General features: G+C 40.4%; 1 protein-coding gene across 1 annotated transcript in view; it reads left to right on the forward strand.

Moving 5' to 3' along the window:
- LOC134357440 (dynein axonemal heavy chain 8-like) overlaps positions 1 to 20,566 on the forward strand; it is a 1,088,497-nt gene that overhangs the window by 1,015,456 nt on the left and 52,475 nt on the right. Inside the window, exons 84-85 of the mRNA XM_063069028.1 lie at positions 2,860 to 3,012; positions 16,685 to 16,840. Of these exons, the coding sequence (XP_062925098.1) occupies positions 2,860 to 3,012; positions 16,685 to 16,840 (309 nt within the window). The remainder of the gene's footprint in view (positions 1 to 2,859; positions 3,013 to 16,684; positions 16,841 to 20,566) is intronic.

A 20,566-nucleotide genomic window follows, 5' to 3' on the forward strand; every position in this document is an offset into this window, starting at 1 on the left:
TGTTCCTAGTGAGAACAAACGGGATTAAGTGTAGACAGGCAGGTGACTTGGACGTGATGGGCCATAGGGCCTGTTTCTGTGCTGTACAACTGACTGCAACTATGAGACAGGATAGGCTGGGATTTTCTTAGATCAGTGGAGGCATAGATAGGGTACAAAGTGAGAGCAACACATATCAAAGTTGCTGGTGAACGCAGCAGGCCAAGCAGCATCTGTAGGAAGAGGTGCAGTCGACGTTTCAGGCCGAGACCCTTCGTCAGGACTAACTGAAAGAAGAGTGAGTAAGGGATTTGAAAGTTGGAGGGGGAGGGGGAGATCCAAAATGATAGGAGAAGACAGGAGGGGGAGGGATAGAGCCAAGAGCTGGACAGGTGATAGGCAAAAGGGGATACGAGAGGATCATGGGACAGGAGGTCCGGGAAGAAAGACAAGGTGGGGGGGGACCCAGAGGATGGGCAAGAGGTATATTCAGAGGGACAGAGGGAGAAAAAGGAGAGTGAGAGAAAGAATGTGTGCAAAAAAAAATAAGTAACAGATGGGGTACGAGGGGGAGGTGGGGCCTTAGCGGAAGTTAGAGAAGTCGATGTTCATGCCATCAGGTTGGAGGCTACCCAGACGGAATATAAGGTGTTGTTCCTCCAACCTGAGTGTGGCTTCATCTTTACAGTAGAGGAGGCCGTGGATAGACATGTCAGAATGGGAATGGGATGTGGAATTAAAATGTGTGGCCACTGGGAGATCCTGCTTTCTCTGGCGGACAGAGTGTAGATGTTCAGCAAAGCGGTCTCCCAGTCTGCGTCTGGTCTCGCCAATATATAAAAGGCCACATCAGGAGCACCGGACGCAGTATATCACCGCAGTTGACTCACAGGTGAAGTGTTGCCTCACCTGGAAGGACTGTTTGGGACCCTGAATGGTGGTAAGGGAGGAAGTGTAAGGGCATGTGTAGCACTTGTTCCGCTTACACGGATAAGTGCCAGGAGGGAGATCAGTGGGGAGGGATGGGGGGGACGAATGGACAAGGGAGTTGTGTAGGTAGTGATCCCTGTGGAATGCAGAGAAAAGGGGGGAGGGAAAGATGTGCTTAGTGGTGGGATCCCGTTGGAGGTGGTGGAAGTTACGGAGAATAATATGTTGGACCCGGAGGCTGGTGGGGTGGTAGGTGAGGACCAGGGGAATCCTATTCCTAGTGGGGTGGCGGGAGGATGGAGTGAGAGCAGATGTACGTGAAATGGGGGAGATGCGTTTAAGAGCAGAGTTGATAGCGGAGGAAGGGAAGCCCCTTTCTTTAAAAAAGGAAGACATCTCCCTCATCCTAGAATGAAAAGCCTCATCCTGAGAGCAGATGCGGCAGAGACGGAGGAATTGCGAGAAGGGGATGGCGTTTTTGCAAGAGACAAGGTGAGAAGAGGAATAGTCCAGATAGCTATGAGAGTCAGTAGGCTTATAGTAGACATCAGTGGATAAGCTATCTCCAGAGACAGAAAGATCTAGAAAGGGGAGGGAGGTGTCAGAAATGGACCAGGTAAACTTGAGGGCAGGGTGAAAGTTGGAGGCAAAGTTAATAAAGTCAACGAGTTCTGCATGCGTGCAGGAAGCAGTGCCAATGCAGTTGTCGATGTAGTGAAGGAAAAGTGGGGGACAGATACCAGAATAGGCACGGAACATAGATTGTTCCACAAAGCCAACAAGGCAGGCAGGCATAGCTAGGACCCATACGGGTGCCCATAGCTACACCTATAGTTTGGAGGAAGTGGGAGGAGCCAAAGGAGAAATTATTAAGAGTATGGACTAATTCCACTAGACGGAGCAGAGTGGTGGTAGAGGGGAACTGATTACAAAGTGAGAAACTGCTCTCCATGGTATAAGATTAAAAGCATAAATTTAAGGTGAGCAGTTACAAGTTTGGAGAGGACTTATGGAAGGAATTTATCATCCAGAAACTGGTTAAAGTGGAATGTACTGCTTGATAACAAGTATTCTCACTTTTAAGAATGCTTGGATGACCAATCGAATCAAGGCGTAATGGGCTACAGTACAAATTCTGATAAATGGAATTAGTACAGATACTGTAGATACTTGATGTTGACAAAGACATGGCACACCAAAAGGCATTTCTCTGTGCAGCATGGCACTATTACTATGACAGTAGATTAATTATGTTCCTTAGAATATTTTTGGTTAGGTTTCCTAATCTGACGATAGACTTATTGGCTATCAAGTTACTGGCGTATCTATGCTGCTCTTCTTGAATGAAAGTAACACATTTGCTGCCCTCCAGTCAACTGGTACCTTGCCTGTGGCAAGCAATTATTTAAAAATCTGTGACAAAGCCCAAACAAACTCCTCACCACCCACCTTCTTCCCATAATGCTGGTTGTCTGGATCCTGTTACCTACACAGATGCTGTATGCGCTGTACTTTATAAAGCATTTCTGTCTTTATTTCAGGTTTGCAGCATGTACAGCAGTTATTAATTTTTGGGAGACTTGGTCCAGGAAAATCCTTGAAGCTGCTGCAGCTCCACTCACTTACTTTCCTGGATGTTTGCGGAAAACCCTGTTTCCGTCACCTCCAGGGATAAGATATCAGTCTGATAGGAGCTCCTCAGGGAAATTCCTAGCTTTAGTTATTTCACAAAAAAGTGGCTTTTCTCTTTACACAATATAACCCTTTCAAAACATCATTCACCAAATCAATCAATTCATCCAAAACTCTAACATTCTGCAGGTTTCAGCATAGTACTACATGCTCTCTTTTTTCTAATCTTTATAGTCATTGAAGTGTTATGAGTCATATACGGTAATTCCCAAAGTTTTCTTAGTCTGGATAAACTTACTCTTGTTTTACACACCACAGGGTGGATGGGTCTTGCTGCAAAACTGCCACTTAGGTCTGGAGTTTATGGATGAGCTCTTGGAGATTCTGAATACAAGCGAGAATGTGAATGAATCTTTCCGAGTGTGGATCACCACTGAACCACATCCGAAGTTTCCCATCACACTGCTACAGGTTAGTGGCTGTACTGTTAACTAGCAGCAGGTTGGGGAGCAAATAAAGTGAATTAGATTCGCAGTTGCCTTAGATTGCTCTGAGATGTAACCTCTGGTTCAGAATGATATGGAATTTGTTTCTTAAATTTGCTGAGCATCCAAGATACTTGTGTAACCTACAAACCACCAATGGAATTCCAGTTACAACCATAACTGTGGGATTATTTACAGGGCCAAGAGATGCATTAAGGCAAAGTCAAAGGGGTGTCCTTTCCCCAATTCTCATTTGCTCTCACTGGTCAATATAGGGATTATAGTAAATTATACAATTCTAAAAATCCTTCTATTAACCTGGTATTCCCAACTTCAAAGTTTATCTTCCAAAGTGCATCATTTCACACTTTCCTGGATTAAATTGTCTACCATTTCTTTGCCCAACTCTGCATCTTATCCATGTCCCTTTGTAGCCTACAACAGGGGTCCCCAACCTTTTTTGCAACACGGACCAGTTTATTATTGACAATATTCTTGCGGACCGGCCGACCCAGGGGGCAGGGTAGGGTTGCCAACGGACAAGAGTAGCAGTCAAATACGTTGTGTTTACCCCGAGACTACAATGACCATGAAGCCTTGCGCGGGCATTAGTGCAAGCATTACCTGCGCATGCGTGTACGTGCCGATGTTTTTCTACAAATCGTTTTTGGCCATTCTGTTCAGGGGGTGGGGGGAGAGGGTAGTGGTGTTAATCACGACCGGAATACAAGTGATAAGTGGCTAATACACTCAGTTTCATTTCCAAAAGGGTTTATCTGACGAATTTAATATTAAACACACAGCGCATTTTTTCCTCGCATGAATACAGTGAAAAGTCAATTATCAGGGGAGGACAGGGGAGCTTGAAGTAAGTGTTGAACAAACTTCCAGTAGAAGTGGTAGAGGCAGGTTCGATATTATTATTTTAAAAAAATTGGATAGGTATATGGACAGGAAAGGAATGGAGGGTTATGGGCTGAGTGCAGGTCGGTGGGACTAAGTGAGAGTAGCGTTCGGCACGGACTAGAAGGGCAGAGATGGCCTGTTTCTGTGCTGTAATTGTTATATGGTTATATAAGTCAATAGCATCATAACATTTTAAATAACATTTGGATATTAAACACACAGCACATTTTCCCCGTATGAACATATAAAATCATTGCAACACACCAATATCGCTGAATCAGTGGGAGCCCTGGGCTGAATACTTGTTCCCTGCAACAAGACGGCCCCATTGAGGGGTGATGGGAGACAGCGATACTCAAAGGGGGTTCCTTATGTCCAATCTATTCTGCAATTTAGCTTTCGTTGCATTCATTGCAGAGATACGTTGGAAATGGAAACAACGTTTTCAGTGCTTTCATGGCTATCTCAGGGTATTTAGCCTTGACTTTGATCCAGAATGCCAGCAGAGATGTTATGTCAAACATACTTTTCAGCCCGCTATCATTTGCAAGCTCGAGGAGTTGATCTCCTTCCCGTGCTGACATGGATGACGTGCGGGTAATGACTTCGCGTGCGTTCAAGCTCAACAGTGCGTGACAGGGAATGAGGAAAGGTGCAGCTGACTCCTATCGTTTCTTTGCAGCCTGGTAGCACATGCTTTACAGCCCGGCACCGGTCTGGGCCCGTTGGTTGGGGACCACTGGCCTACAACAATCTTCCACATCATCAGCCATATTATCTGCAAGCTTACCAATCCATCCTTCCATATCCAAGTCATTTACAAATATCAGAAAGAGTAGGGATCCCAGATCCCTGCGGAACAACACTAATCTCCAACCGCCAGGTAAAATATGCTGCATCTATTACCATCCTGTATCCTGCGGGCAAGCCAGTTCCAAATCTACACAGCCATGTTTCCATGGACCCCATGCCTCTTGACTTTCTGAATGAGTCTCAAAGAATTCAAGCAGGTTCATGAAGCACAGCCTGTCCTTCACTAAACTATGTTGACTATCTCTCATAAGACTGTGCTTCTCCAAATGCTTGTATACTCTGTCTCTAAGAATCTTCTCCAATAATATGCCCACCACTGATGTTTGGCTCACTAGTCTGTAATTCCCAAGGTTGTTCCTACTCCCTGTTTGGACAAAGGAACTACATTTTCCACCTTCCTTCCAATCATCTGGTACTACTACTGTGGCCAGTGAGCACTCAAAAGTCATCACTGAAGGCTTCCCTCACTTCCCATGATAATCTGGGGTGTATCTAGCCTGCCCTTGGGGACTTAACTGTCCCAATGTTTTTTCAGAAGCTCCAATATTCCTTCTATTAACCTCAATATGATCCAGCATATTAGCTTGTTCTATGTTGACCTCACATTCAAAGACCCTCTCCCTGGTAAACACTGAAGCAAAGTATTCATTAATGGCCTCCCTGTCTCCTCTTCCTCCAGACACATTTCCTCTTTGAGGTTGCAGTGTTCGCCAAGCTTGGCAATTAGCTTGCAGACATTTCATCATCAGTGGTGGTGACATCCCCATAGAAACTATAGAAAAACTACAGCACAGAAACAGGCCTTTTGGCCCTTCTTGGCTGTGCCGAACCATTTTCTGCCTAGTCCCACTGACCTGCACACAGACCATATCCCTCCATACATCTTCCATCCATGTATCTGTCTGATTTATTCTTAAATGTTAAAAAAGAACCCGCATTTACTACCTCATCTGGCAGCTCATTCCACACTCCTACCACTCTGTGTGAAGAAGCCCCCCCCCCAATGTTCCCTTTAAACTTTTCCCCCCTCACCCTTAACCCATGTCCTCTGGTTTTTTTCTCCCCTTGCCTCAGTAGAAAAAGCCTGCTTGCATTCACTCTATCTATACCCATCATAATTTTATATACCTCTATCAAATCTCCCCTCATTCTTCTACGCTGCAGGGAATAAAGTCCTAACATATTCAACCTTTCTCTGTAACTGAGTTTTTCAAGTCCCGGCAACATCCTTGTAAACCTTCTCTGCACTCTTTCAACCTTATTAATATCCTTCTTGTAATTTGGTGACCAAAACTGAACACAATACTCCAGATTCGGCCTCACCAATGCCTTATACAACCTCATCATAACATTCCAGCTCTTATACTCAATACTTTGATTAATAAAGGCCAATGTACCAAAAGCTCTCTTTATGACCCTACCTACCTGTGACGCCACCTTTAGGGAATTTTGTATCTGTATTCCCAGATCCCTCTGTTCCACTGCACTCCTCAGTGCCTTACCATTAACCCTGTATGTTCTACCTTGGTTTGTCCTTCCAAAGTGCAATACCTCACACTTGTCTGTATTAAACTGCATCTGCCATTTTTCAGCCCATTTTTCCAGCTGGTCCAAATCCCAGTGCGCAGTTGTTGGTGTTTCTCTCTGGGAGTGCTCACATTTATATATGCCCCTATTCAAATGCCTCATCCCAAGCTACCAAATTTCACCATCATCCTAAACACGTTTCCCCCTTTAGTTTTATGTGATCCTCCCCTCAATCTAGTCATGTTCTGTTCCTCATGTGTAGAACAGCTTGAGGTTTTCCTTAATCCTTCTCACTCCCCTTCTCAAACCACATGCAAGGAGTCATTAAACAACCTTCACATTTCTGCTGTGTATTTCCTTAAGAACATCTGTTCCCAATTTATGCTCCCAAATTCCTGCCTATTACCATCGTAATTTGCCCTTCCCCAAGTAATCACCTTTCCATATCATCTGTTCCCATCTTTGTCCATAGCTTCATGTGTCTCCATGTGCTTAAGTTCAGGGAGTTGTGGTTACTGTCTCCAAAATGCTCTCGCACCAAGAGCTGTGTAATCTAGTACTAGATCCAGTATGGCTTCACCTATTATTGGCCTATCCACATATTTTGTCAGGAATCCTTCATGGACACGCCCAACAAATTCTGCTCTATCTAAGCCTTTTGAGCTAAGGAGGTGCCAATCAATATTAGGGAAGCTGAAGTCACCTATGACATCAACCATGTTATGTTTGCACCTTTGCAAAAATCTGTTTACTTAGTGCTTCTTCCTGTCTCAGTGGCTATTGGGGTGCTATAGAACCCCAATTACACCCTTCCTATTTCTGACTTCCACCAAAAATCCCTCAATAGATGTTCCTTCTATTATCCTCCCTTTCTGCAGCTGTGATACTATCCCTGATAAGCAATACCACTCCCATCTTCTTCACCTCCCTCCCCATTCCTTTCAAAACATCTGAACAATGAAAATCAATCAAACAGCCAATCCTGCTTGTGACAACTAAGTTCCTGTATTAATCCATGCTCTCAGTTCACTTTTACTCTTAATACTTCTCACATTAAAGTAAACAATTAAACCCATCCAAATGACTACATTTATGCCCTATCCACATTGCATCTACCTTTACCAAATCTGTTTCATCACTTGAACTAACACTATTGTTTCCATCCCTATGACAATCTTGTTTAAAACCACCCCATTAGCTCTAATAAACCTGACCAAAAGGACTTTGGTCCCTCTTTGAGTTTAGGTGGAACTTGTCCCTTTTTGTACACGTTATATGTCTTCGCCAGAAGAGATCCCAATGATCCACAAATCTGAAACCTGCACCAAAATCTGGAGTAACTTCTGAAATGCCTGCTTCGCTGCCGCTGCTACTGTGCGATCAAGAATCTCCAGAGACGAAGGCCCCAAATCCTCGGCTTTGCGAATCGCCTGTTGCCAGGGCCGGGTTCAAAACGCTCAGCAGAGATGATGCTCGGTGTCGAAGAGCTGGTCGGAGGCTCGGAGTTTTTCGGACGGACTCAGAGTCGGACACTTCCGGGATGCTGCATCGGCAAGATGGCGGCACTGGAGGTTTACCGTCTGCATGAGATGATGGGACTTGCAAGAGACTTTGAGACTTTTACTGTGCCATGGTCTGTTCTTATCAAATTTCGGTATTGCTTTGCACTGTTGTAACTATATGTTATAACTATGTGGTTTTTGTTAGTTTTAAGTTGGTTTGTCATGTGTTTTCATGATATCATTCTGGAAAAACATTTTCATCATTTCTTAATGCATGCATTACTAAATGACAATAAAAGGGGACTGCATGTCCTCATAATCATAAAATTCCCAGCCACATATTTATCTAGCATATAATCCTATTCTTACCCTCACTAGCATGTGCCACAGGCAACAATCCAGAGATTACTACCCTTGAAGTCCTGCTTTTTTGGATTCCTTCTTGACTGCCAATATTCACTCTTCAGGACGTCACACCTTTTTTTAAAAAAAAAGCAATGGCATTGGTAATGTTGTTTTCTACAACTTTTGGCTGCTTACCCAACCCCTTCTGAATGCCATGGACTTCCCACAAGAATATAAGTTTACTTCCATGTCAGGTGTAAGCCATCTCATCTCTACACACCCACCTTCCCTGGAAGAGAGCCTAATGATCCAAAAACATAAAGCCCACCCTCCTGCACCATCTCGTTAAACCATAAAACTGTATTAAATGTGTTAAACTGTATTATCTTCCTATTTCTAGTCTCACTAGCACATGGCACATACTCACAATCCACAAGCCAATGGCACTCACAGTCTCAAGCCTGCAAATATCCCACTTGGCCCCAGTTGCTTTTTCAAATCTTATACTCACAATCCACAAACCAACAGCTCTCACAATCTCAAGCCCAAACAGGACACCAACAATCTCCCTGACTTCCCACATCCTGCAAGAGAAACATACCATTGCAATAAGAAAGAGACCTCAATTTACCCCTCACTTAGTTAGTTAATTACTTACTTACTTACTTCACCTCATCTTACTGAAACCTCTTGAACCAAAACCTCAGGGCCCCACTCTTACACCAAACCACTCCAACTAAGCTTGTTTTCTTCTTATTGTCATCTGCTGCCCAATTAGCCAATCACCAAGGCTTGGTCTTTTAACTATTTCCTGTTCATGCTCCTGAAGCTTACCAGCAACAAGACTTGCTCATTTAAATACTACCCGCTGTCACTCCTGTAAAGTGAAACTCACCAACAATGAGAGCAATTCTTTAAATCTTTTCCACTCTTGTTCCTGTGCAGTGTGGAACTCACCAGCATCAAAACTTGTTCTTTAACTCCTTCCTGCCCTCACTCTTGCTCCTATCTGCAAGAAATTTGAGCTCCATAAATTTCTAGACCTTAATCTCTAGGATTCAGTAAAGCTAATCACAGAAATCTTTCTTTCTTTTCAAATCTCTTTATTAATTTTCAAAATTATAAACTCAATAACAAAGTTGGTACAAAGAGATTGGAATAATCTTAATCAGCATATACAAAAAGGATTTTAAGTAACATAGGTATAATAGACTTCCAAACTCATAATGAAATTAGTCATAAAAAAAAGAAATAAAAAGAAAAAATATATATATAATCAAAGAAAAATCCCCAAAAGACAAAGAAGAAAAAAAACAAAAAGAAACAGAACAAAACAGGGCTAGACCAATATCTTGAATCAGATACGTTCAGTAATGGTTTCAGCTCTGCTCCTCTATTCATATAATTTAAGTTAAAAAAAGATTCAGAAAGGTCAGATTACATCATATGAAAATGTTGCATAAAAGGTTTCCAAGTTTCTTCAAATTTAACCGAAGGGTCAAAAATATCACTTCTAATTTTTTCTAAATTTTAACTTGATATAGTTTGAGAAAACCATTGGAATGTAGTAGGAGGATTAATTTCCTTCCAGTTCAATAAAATAGATCTTCTAGCCAATAAAGTAACAAATGCTATCATCCGACAGGCTGAAGAAGACAAAGATCTATGTTCTACCATTGGCAATCCAAAAATTGCCGTAATAGGATGGGGTTTTAAATCAAAACATAGAACTGTTGAAATAATATCAAAAATATCTTTCCAATATTTTTCCAAAAGAGGACAGGACCAAAACGTATGAATTAAAGAAGCCACCTCAGAGTGACATCTATCACAAGTAGGGTTTATATGGGAATAAAAACGAGCTAGTTTATCTTTGGACATATGGGCTCTGTGTACTACTTTGAATTGTATTAATGTATGTTTAGCACATATAGAAGAAGTACTAGCTAATTGAAAATTTTTATCCCATTTCTCTATAGGTAGACAAAGTTGAAGTTCCCTTTGCCATTCATTTTTAATTTTATCAGATATACCTGGCTGTAATTTCATAATTATATCATAAATAATTGCTATTAATCCCTTCTGAAAAGGATTTAAACCTAAAATTTTATCAATAATACCAGCAGGATTTGAAGTCGGAAAGGTAGGCAACGTAGTATTTTAAAAAATTCTTATTTGTAAGTATCTAAAAAAATGGGATCTAGGCAAATCAAATTTCTTAGATAACTGCTCAAAAGACATAAAACAGTTATCCAGAAATAAATCACGAAAACATATTATACCTTTCGTTTTTCATATCAAAAAGGCTTGGTCCATTACCAAGGGTTGACAGAAGAAATTAAATATAATAGGACTTGATAATGTAAATTCATTTAGGCCAAAACATTTACAAAATTGAAACCATATTCACAATGTATGTTTAACTATAGGGTTAAACATTTGTTTATTCAATTTAGATAGTAGAAAAGAAAGTGACGTTCCTAAAATGGAAGCTAAAGAAAACCCCTGTACAGAGTGGCCTTCAAAGTTTACTCAATATGGGCTTGGAGTTATATTCCAATCTTGCATTCAAAATATTAAATATCGAATATTAATTGCCCAATAATAAAATCTTAGGTTAGGCAATGCCAAACCACCCTCTTTCTTAGATTTCTGTAAGTATTTTTTACTTAATCTGGGATTTTTATTTTGCTATATTTAAGAGGAAATTTTAGAATCAATAGTATCAAAAAAGGATTTAGGAATAAAAATTGGTATCGTTTGAAATAAATATAAAAATTTAGGTAAAATAATCATTTTAATAGCATTGATTCGGCCAATCAATGATAGAAACGATGGGGACCATTTAGTAATCAGTTGTTTAACCTGATTAATTAATGGTAAAAGGTTAAAATTGAATAGATCCTTATGTCTCTTAGTAATTTTAACTCCTAGATAAGTAAAATAGTCTTTAGTCATTCTAAATGGAGAATTGCTATATGTGGCAACCTGCATATTTAATGGAAAAAGTTCGCTCTTACCTAGGTTCAATTTATAACCAGAAAAGCTACTAAACTGAGCAAGCAAAGTTAATACTGCCGGAATAGATTTTCCTGGGTTAAAAATATATAATAGTAGATCATCTGCATATGGTGATAATTTATGAGTCTCATTTCCATGGGTAATGCCAAATATATTAGGGGAGTCATGAATGGCAATAGCTAGCGGTTCCAAAGCAATATCAAATAGTAGTGGACTAAGAGGACAGCCCTGCCTAGTACCATGGAATAGATGAAAAAGAGGGGATCTTTGATTGGTAGTAAGTACCAAAGCCAAAGGGGTGAGATATATCAGTTTAATCCAAGATATAAATATTGAACTAAAATTAAATTTCTCAAGGGTGTTAAGTAAATATGTCCATTCAACCCTGTCAAAAGCTTTCTCAGCATCCAATGAAATAACACATTCTGGAATTTTGGGTGAAGGCATATAAACAATATTCATTAATCTCCTAATATTAAAAAAAGATTAACGATTTTTAATAAATCCAGTCTGATCAGCAGAAATAACGAGGTAATACATTTTCCAATCTCATTGCCAATATTTTAGAAAAGATCTTAGAATCCACATTCAGCAAAGATATAGGCCTATAAGATGCACATTCAGTAGGGTCCTTATCTTTTTTAAGAATTAGGAAAATAGAAGCTCAATAAAAAGATTGTGGTAACCTACCTATAGATACTGCATCCCTAAAAACACTACATAGCCAAGGAGTCAGTGTAGTAGGGAAAAATTTTAAAAATTCTACTGTAAATCCATCTGGGCCAGGTGCTTTACCTGACTTCATCGAAAAAATAGGGTTCTTTATTTCCTCTACTGTAATAGGTGCATCTGGTTTTGAACGTTCATTAGATGATAATTTTGGAATATTCAATTTCTTAAAAAATTCATGCATTATATTAGAGTCATCAGGAAATTCTGATTGATATAGGGAGGTATAGAATTCTTGAAAGGATTTATTAACCTCGTCATAGTCAACTGTCAAAGTGCCATCTTGTTTATGAATCTTAAGAATCTGTCATTTAACCGAGGCCGCTTTCAATTGATTAGCTAAAAGTTTCCCAGTTTTATCACCATGTATATAAAATTGACTCTTAGTTTTGATTAATTGAAGATGATAATAAGAGATTATGTTCCATTTGAAGTTCAACTCTCTGTTTTTAAAGTTCCTGATTAGGAGCTATAGAGTATTTCTTATCAACTTCTTTAATCTTGTCAACCAGTCTAAGTATTTCCTTATTAGTTCGCTTTTTTAATCCAGCAGTATATGAAATAATTTGTCCACGAATATATACTTTAAAAGTATCCCAGAGTGTCCCACTGGAAATATCCTCTGTAGAATTCATTGTAAAGAAAAAATTAATCTATTCCTCAATAAACCTAACAAAATCTGAGTCTTGAAGCAAAGTGGTATTAAATTGCCATTGTCTAGAATTAGTAAATGTATCCCTTAAGTTAATAAATAATTTCAACGGTGCCTGGTCAGAAACAGCAATAGAATCATATTTGCAACCAGTAACAAGAGGAATTAATTGAGAGTCGATTAAAAAAATAGGCAATTCTTGAATAGTGCTGATATACATGTGAAAAAAAATGAGAACTCTTTCTCACTCGGATGCAAGGATCTTCAAATTTCTGAGATTCCAGAGTCGGTCATAAAAGAGTTAATAAGGGTAGCCGATTTTAGATTATGAAGACACGAGGTCCTCTTTTATTGTCATTTAGTAATGCATGCATTAAGAAATGATACAGTATTTCCTCCAGTGTGATATCACAAAACACAGGACAGACCAAGACTGAAAAAACTGACAAAACCACATAATTATAACATATAGTTACAACAGTGCAACAATACCATAACTTGATGAAGAAGTCCATGAGCCCAGTAAAGTTCAAAGTCTCTCAAATGTCCCACATCTCACGCAGACGGGAGAAGGAAGAAAAACTCTCCCTGCCATGCCCACCACAATCCGACTCTGAGTCATCCGAAAACTTCGAGCTCTGATCAGCTCTCCGACACCGAGTACTGAGCGCCATCTCTGTCCGAAAGATTCGACCTCCTTCTCTGTCGCCAAAAGCAGGCAAGCCCGGGGATTTTGAGGCCTACCCTCCGAAAGATTCCTGACCACACAGTAACGACAGCAGCGAACGAGCGTTTCAGAAATTTCTCCAGATGTTCCTCTGTGCTTTCACGTCCATTCTCCATCAAATCAGAATTGTCCACGGCCCCTATTTATCAGATACGATATTATTTTTCTCCAGAGGGCTGCGATTTGTTCGGAAGTACTTGATTGGACTTGGATCTATTCATCAAAGGATTTAAACAACAATTGAAATTTCCACCCATAATCAGCATATAGTCATTTAAGTTAGGAAGAGATGTGAAGAGATTCTTAAAAAAATCAGGACAGTCAACATTTGGGGCATAAACATTAAGCATAGCAACTTTTTTGTTAAATAGCAAGCCAGTAATTAACAAAAATCTGAAATTGTCTCATAATGCAGAAATGAAATTGACGGATCTATAAAAATAGAAATGCCTTTTATTTTAGCCTGTGAGTTCAAGTGGTACTGTTTTTCCTTCCAGAATCCAAAAAAACGCTGATTACCCTCTTTCCGGACATGAGTTTCTTGTACAAAAATAATATGAGTATTCATCCTGTGGAATACTTTTAAAATTTTCTTCCATTTAATCAGGTGGTTTAAGCCATTTGTATTCCAAGAAACCAAATTAATAATCTTATCCATCATAATGAGCTCGAGCATAAAGGGTTAACCAGAGTACTGACTCATGACCCCGGAAGAGGGAGAAAGGTCCAAAGAGGAACCGGAAATTACAACATTTCAGACATTTTAGTAGTTTCAGGTCAGCCCGTTTAAAAAGCAAAAATGAATTAAAATTAAGAACAAAAATACCACCCACCTCCCACAAAAACCCAGAAAAAGCCAGACAGTGGCCAATGCTAAATCTAAAGTTAATCCTAACCCCATCTTTCCAGAAGGCAACCCAAAAGAAATATGTTTATCAAAAAAAGATACCACCCATATTCAAAAAAAAAGTAAAAAATAGCTATAACAGTAAGAAAAAGCTTACAACGATTATAAGCATTGAATAGTTCCTTCTTACTCATATTTCAAAGAACATCAAACATTAGATCATATTACTATATTAATTTTTCATATATAAATGATCGGAAGTGACGTTAGAGACAGAAAGGATTCTGGGGAGAAGAAGAAAACAATCCACCATTTTAAAATATAATATTCCAGTAACATTTCAGAAAGAAAACAAGCATTAAAGTTGTAACTAAATAACTTTCAAAAAGTATTAAGAGTAAGATATACAAGATCACTAACAGAAAAGCATAATATCATTTAACAATATAAAGTGAACCTACACTGCAAGATCAAGGGAAAAAAAACCCTCGGACTATACAAATCAAAGGCAAGAGAGAAAACAAAACAATACATTAATTAATCCTCCGCGGAGGGAGGCAGATCATCGAGAAAACTTTGGGCTTCCATCGGATTTTTAAACAGGCTACGCGAGTTGTTCCGCATAGCCACTCTCAGACAGGCTGGAAACAGTAACGCTATTTTATAGCCCCGACGATAAAGTTCTCCCATCTGTGGTTTAAAAGCCATTCGTTTTTTCAGTACGTCTTCGCTGTAGTCTTCAACAATCCTGAACTTGAATTCTCGAAACTGCATCATACCTTGCTTCCGAGCAGCTCGAATAACTCGTTCCTTATCATGGACATAATGAAACTGAATGATGATTGGTCTCGGTCTGGCCATATTTTCCGGATTAAAACAAAAAGAACGATGTGCACGATTTAATAGTGGGGGCTCCTCCAATATATCGGAGCCAAACACATCCAGGAATCTATAATTCTTAATCAAATTTAGTTTTTTTTTTAAACTGTGGGACAGTCTAGATGAGTTTTGAGTTGGATTCTCTTTTGTGATCTCAGGATACAGACAGGATAATGTTAGTGAATGAGACAAAATTGTCAGTGAAATGCATCAACATTTCACCAGATCAACTTGGAATTTTGTCTCTTCTTGTCCTGTACCATTGCAACCAAATGTTACTCAGCTCATAACATAGTAATTCTGGAGGGAACCACTACCTCCATTCATGAGCTTTTCTCTCCTAACCCCACAAAATTGTAGATTCAATGTGCTTGTGCCTCCTCTGGACCTTGAAAGGCTTAACTTTGTAGCTTCAAGAAGGTAAGGCAGTAGATGTGGTCTATATGGACTTAAGTAAATCCATTGATAAGATTCCACATGATAGGCTGCTATGGAAAGTTATATTTCCTGGGATCCAGGGAGAGCTAGCTAATCAGAACACAATTGGTATGATGGTTAGAAGCAGAGAATGATGATGGAAGGTTTTATTTGGACTGGAGGCCCATGACAAGTGATGTTCCCCAGGGTTTGGTGATAGGCCTATTGCTACATGTCATGTACCGTATATCAATGATTTAGATGAGAATGTGAGTAGCAAGTTTGAAGGTGGCACTAAAATAGGTGGTGTCATTGTCAGTGAAGATGGTTAGGCAACTTGATCAGCTGTGTATGTGGGCTGAGGGATGGCAAATGGAGTTTAATTTGGATAAATGTTGTATTTTGGGAAGTCAAATTAAGGTAGAACATTCACAGTGAACAGTAGGGCACTGTGGAGAATTATTGGACAGAGGGACCTTGAGGTGCATGTTTCCTTGAACGTGATTCACAGGTAGAAAGAGTGGTGAAGAAGACCTTTGGCATTCTGGTCTTCATCAGTCAGAGCATCAAATGTAGAAGTTTGAATGTTATGTTACAGTTGCACAATATGTTGGTGAGACCACATTTGGAATATTGTGTTCAGAGGAGATTTATGAGGATGCTGCCAGGACTTGAGGGGCTAAGTTATGAAGAGAGGTTGAGCAGGTGGAGCATAGGAGAATGAGGGGTGATCTTACACAGGTATATAAAATCATGAGGGCATAGATAGACAGGGTGAATGCATATTTTTCCCAGGGTTGAGGAAACAAGAACTAGAGGACAGAAGTTTAAGGTGAGAGGGGCAACCTTGACTCAGACAGTGCTTGATATATGGGATGAGCTGTCAGAGGAAGTGGTTGAGGCAGGTAGAATGACAACTTTTAAAGGACAGGAACATGGATGGCAAAGGTTTAGAGGGATAGAGCCAAATGCAAGCAAATAGGAGGAGCTTGGATGGGAATCTTGGTCAGCATGTAGCAGTTGAACTGAAGGGCCCTTTTCCAAGATGTATGACTCTGTAATTCAGTGGTAGCAGTCTCACATTTGAGTCAGAATGAGAGGCTCATAAGATTCAGCTCTGATGAAAAAAATCATAACAAATATTGTTAACTTCATTTTTTCCTCTACTAATGGCGCCTGACCAAGTTTTAAGGATTTTTTTAAATTTCAGATTTCTAAAATCTGCAGAATTTTGATTTTGTGCCATCGCTTTCATTGTTAACTGATTTTTAATTTATTTTTTCTATTTTGCAGTCTTCTATCAAGTTCACCAATGAACCGCCTCAGGGAGTGCGTGCAGGACTGAAAAGAACATTTACTGGAATCACACAAGACCAAATAGAATACTCCAACCTGCCCATGTGGAAACCACTACTGTATGCAGTCGCTTTCCTACACACCACTGTCCAGGTAACTGAGCCCACACACTACTGTATTGTACTCTGATTATGTATTCCACATGTACACTTATTGGTCACATTCCTGAAAGCCTACGATTTCATACCGTGAAATATAGTTGGTGGCGTTAAGTGTTTCTGCATATGAAAGCTAATCAGGTGGCTATTACCCACCTACTTCCACTTAATGTGCCTTTCTTGGTTCTGAATATCTAACTGACCCTTCCTTCTATTTGATAACCTAGTTGTACCAGACAGAAAAAAAAATAAAATAAAATTAGATCATTTGTTCTAAGATAAAATTGCCAACACATTCTAGAAATTCTTTGGCTTTTCCCAGTAACCCCAGTCAATATGAAATCTTCTATTATAACAACACTGTTTTCCAGCACATGTTCTATTAATCTCTGCAAATGTGCATACTTTCCATTACATCGTAATTATTATGAGGTATATTGATAACTTCCATCAGAATTAGAAATCTGTCTGTGTTTTTTAACTCTGTCCAAGCTATTGTCACTGCCAAGCCATCTTCATTGAAAGTTTATCTTTCTACTACACAATTTAGTCATCTATTAATATTACAATTACATCAGGTGTCACCACAAATAACACAGGTGTGGGCACAGCATTGAGAAATCTATATTTCATCAAATCCACCAAGATTCCCATGTGCAAATACTGAATTAAGGAAGTTGTCCAATCCTACATGCAGCAGACCTGCATAATGTTTAGGTTTAGATATTGAAGTAACATTTGCAAGCCAAGTGCTGCATAATGATCATTTTCAATACCGCTTCCTTTAACAGTACTCCCATTGCCAGTCCCCACAATTGACCAGAGGCTTATAAAAACCATGGCCTTGGAGTGGTTAAGTGCTAGATATCCTGTAATGAAGGACTTTGATACTGTTTTCTCTATGCCTTCACATTGTTTCCAAGGTACATAGAAGAGAAGTAATGAAATAGGAGCACGTCTTATGAGGAAAGGTTGAGCAAGCTAGCACTTTTCTTTTTGGAGTGAAGTAAGATGAGAGGTGACTTGATAGAGTGGACAACCAGGCATCTTTTTCCCAAGGCAGAAATGGCTAAGATGAGAGGACTTGAAGTGACTTGAAGAAAGTATAGGGGGCGTACAGAGGTAGATTTTTAATATAGAGATTAGTGGATGTGTGGAATGTGTGCCAAGAGTGGTGGTAGAGGCAGATACATTAGGGACATTGAAGATGCTCCTAGATAGGCACATATATGAAAGAAAATTAAGGGCTATATGAGAGGAAAGCATTGGATTGATCTCGGAGTAGGTTAAAAGGTCAGCACCATGTCATGGCCCAAAGATTCTGTACTGTGCTATACTATTCTACGTTCTCTATTCCAACCTCTCTCCACTGCCTCAATGATTGCTGCCCAGGCAATATTTGAGAGGCTTAACTCCAGTAAGGACAAATTAACTACTTGACCAATGTTCAGTCCTCTTAAAATAAACAAATCATTCCTTCCAGTACCAGTTATAATTTGTACCATCTAAAAGATTACTGCATTAACTTGTTAAACCATTAACCGTAGCATGTCTTCAAGAAGACTGGCCTACCTCCTCATGAGTTTATAAGAATGAGAGAAGATATCACTGAAATATAAAAAGTTCTTGTGGTAAATTACCCACCTACTTTGCTACCACCGTAGCAAAGCAGTTGGCAACTTTTACAGCTCGGGGCATTGGAGTTTAGAGATCAATCCTAACTCTGTCTGTAAGAAGTTTGTACGTCACCCCTGTGAGCGCGTGGGTTACTCTGGGTATTTCACTTTCCTCCCACACTCCAAAGACCTAGCAATTAGTAGATTAATTGGTCATTGTAAATTGTCATGCGATTAGAACATAAAACATAGGAACAGAATTAGGCAATCCAGCCCATCAAATCTGCTCTGCCATTTCATCATGCCTGATCCATTTCCCTCTCAACCCCATTCTTCTGCTGTTATAATATAGTCTGTTACGACCCTGGTGAGTTCTTGAATACGGTCCAGTCCGCTGACTCAAGGCAATCCTGTAACCGTTTCTTGGTTGTCTTGATTTCTGGAGCCTTGCTTTTTGGGCTCTGTCTGTATGCAGGTAGTAGGAGTACAGACAAGTGATCTGACTTCCCAAAGGTAATCTCTGAAAGGAACGATAGGCATTCATTATTATTGTGTAGATCGATAGATCAATACTTTATTGATCCCAAAAGAAATCACAGTGTCACAGTGGAATTACAAGTGCACAGATATAGATATTAGAAGAGAAGTAGAGAGAATTTAAAAAATGAATTACCACAAGCAGTCTAACAGGAGGGAGTAACACACATCAAAGTTGCTGGTGAACGCAGCAGGCCAGCCAGCATCTCTAGGAAGAGGTACAGTCGACGTTTCAGGCCGAGACCCTTCGTCAGGACTAACTGAAGGAAGAGTTAGTAAGAGATTTGAAAGTGGAAGGGGGAGGGGGAGATCCAAAATGATAGGAGAAGACAGGAGGGGGAGGGATGGAGCCAAGAGCTGGACAGGTGATTGGCAAAGGGGATATGAGAGGATCATGGGACAGGAGGCCCAGGGAGAAAGACAAGGGGCGGGGGGGAGAAAACCCAGAGGATGGGTAAGGGGTATAGTCAGAGGGACAGAGGGAGAAAAAGGAGAGTGAGAGAAAGAATGTGTGTATAAAAATAAATAACGGATGGGGTACGAGGGGGAGGTGGGGCATTAGCGGAAGTTTGAGAAGTCAATGTTCATGCCATCAGGTTGGACGCTACCCAGACGGAATATAAGGTGTTGTTCCTCCAACCTGAGTGTGAATGGGATGTGGAATTAAAATGTGTGGCCGCTGGGAGATCCTGCTTTCTCTGGCGGACAGAGCGCAGGCGATCAGCAAAGCGGTCTCCCAGTCTGCGTTGGGTCTCGCCAATATATAGAAGGCCACATCGGGAGCACCTCCCCGTCGTACCCCATCCGTTATTTATTTTTATACACACATTCTTTCTCTCACTCTCCTTTTTCTCCCTCTGTCCCTCTGACTATACCCCTTACCCATTCTCTGGTTCCCCCCCCCTTGTCTTTCTCCCTGGACCTCCTGTCCCATGATCCTCTCATATCCCCTTTGCCAATCACCTGTCCAGCTCTTGGCTCCATCCCTCCCCCTCCTGTTTTCTCCTATCATTTTGGATCCCCCCTCCCCCTCCCACTTTCAAATCTCTTACTAGCTCTTCCTTCAGTTAGTCCTGACGAAGGGTCTCGGCCTGAAACGTCGACTGTACCTCTTCCTAGAGATGCTGCCTGGCCTGCTGTGTTTGATGTGTGTTGCTTGAATTTCCAGCATCTGCAGAATTCCTGTTGTTAGCAGGAGGGAGTCATCACTTCCCAGGCTATAGGTTGACCAGTAGTAAGAATGACCTCATATAACACTCTCTGGAGCAGTGCAGTTGTCTTAGTTTAATACTAAAAGTGCTCCTCTGTTCAGCCAAGGTGGCATGCAGAAGGTGAGAAACGGTGTCCAGAATTGCTAGGGTTTTCTGGAGGCCTTTGTTCTACCTCAGCCTCCAGTGTGTCCAGTTTGACTCCTATAACAAAGCCAGCCTTTCTAATCACCTGTTGGTATCACCCATGTTGATGCCATTGCCCCAGCACAAAACTGCATAGAAGATTATACTGGTGACAACAGACTGGTAAAACATGTGAAGGAGAGGCCTGCATACTCCAAAGGACCTCGGTCTCCT

Source organism: Mobula hypostoma, chromosome 2 (assembly GCF_963921235.1).
Source record: "Mobula hypostoma chromosome 2, sMobHyp1.1, whole genome shotgun sequence".
Classification (NCBI taxonomy): domain Eukaryota; kingdom Metazoa; phylum Chordata; class Chondrichthyes; order Myliobatiformes; family Myliobatidae; genus Mobula; species Mobula hypostoma.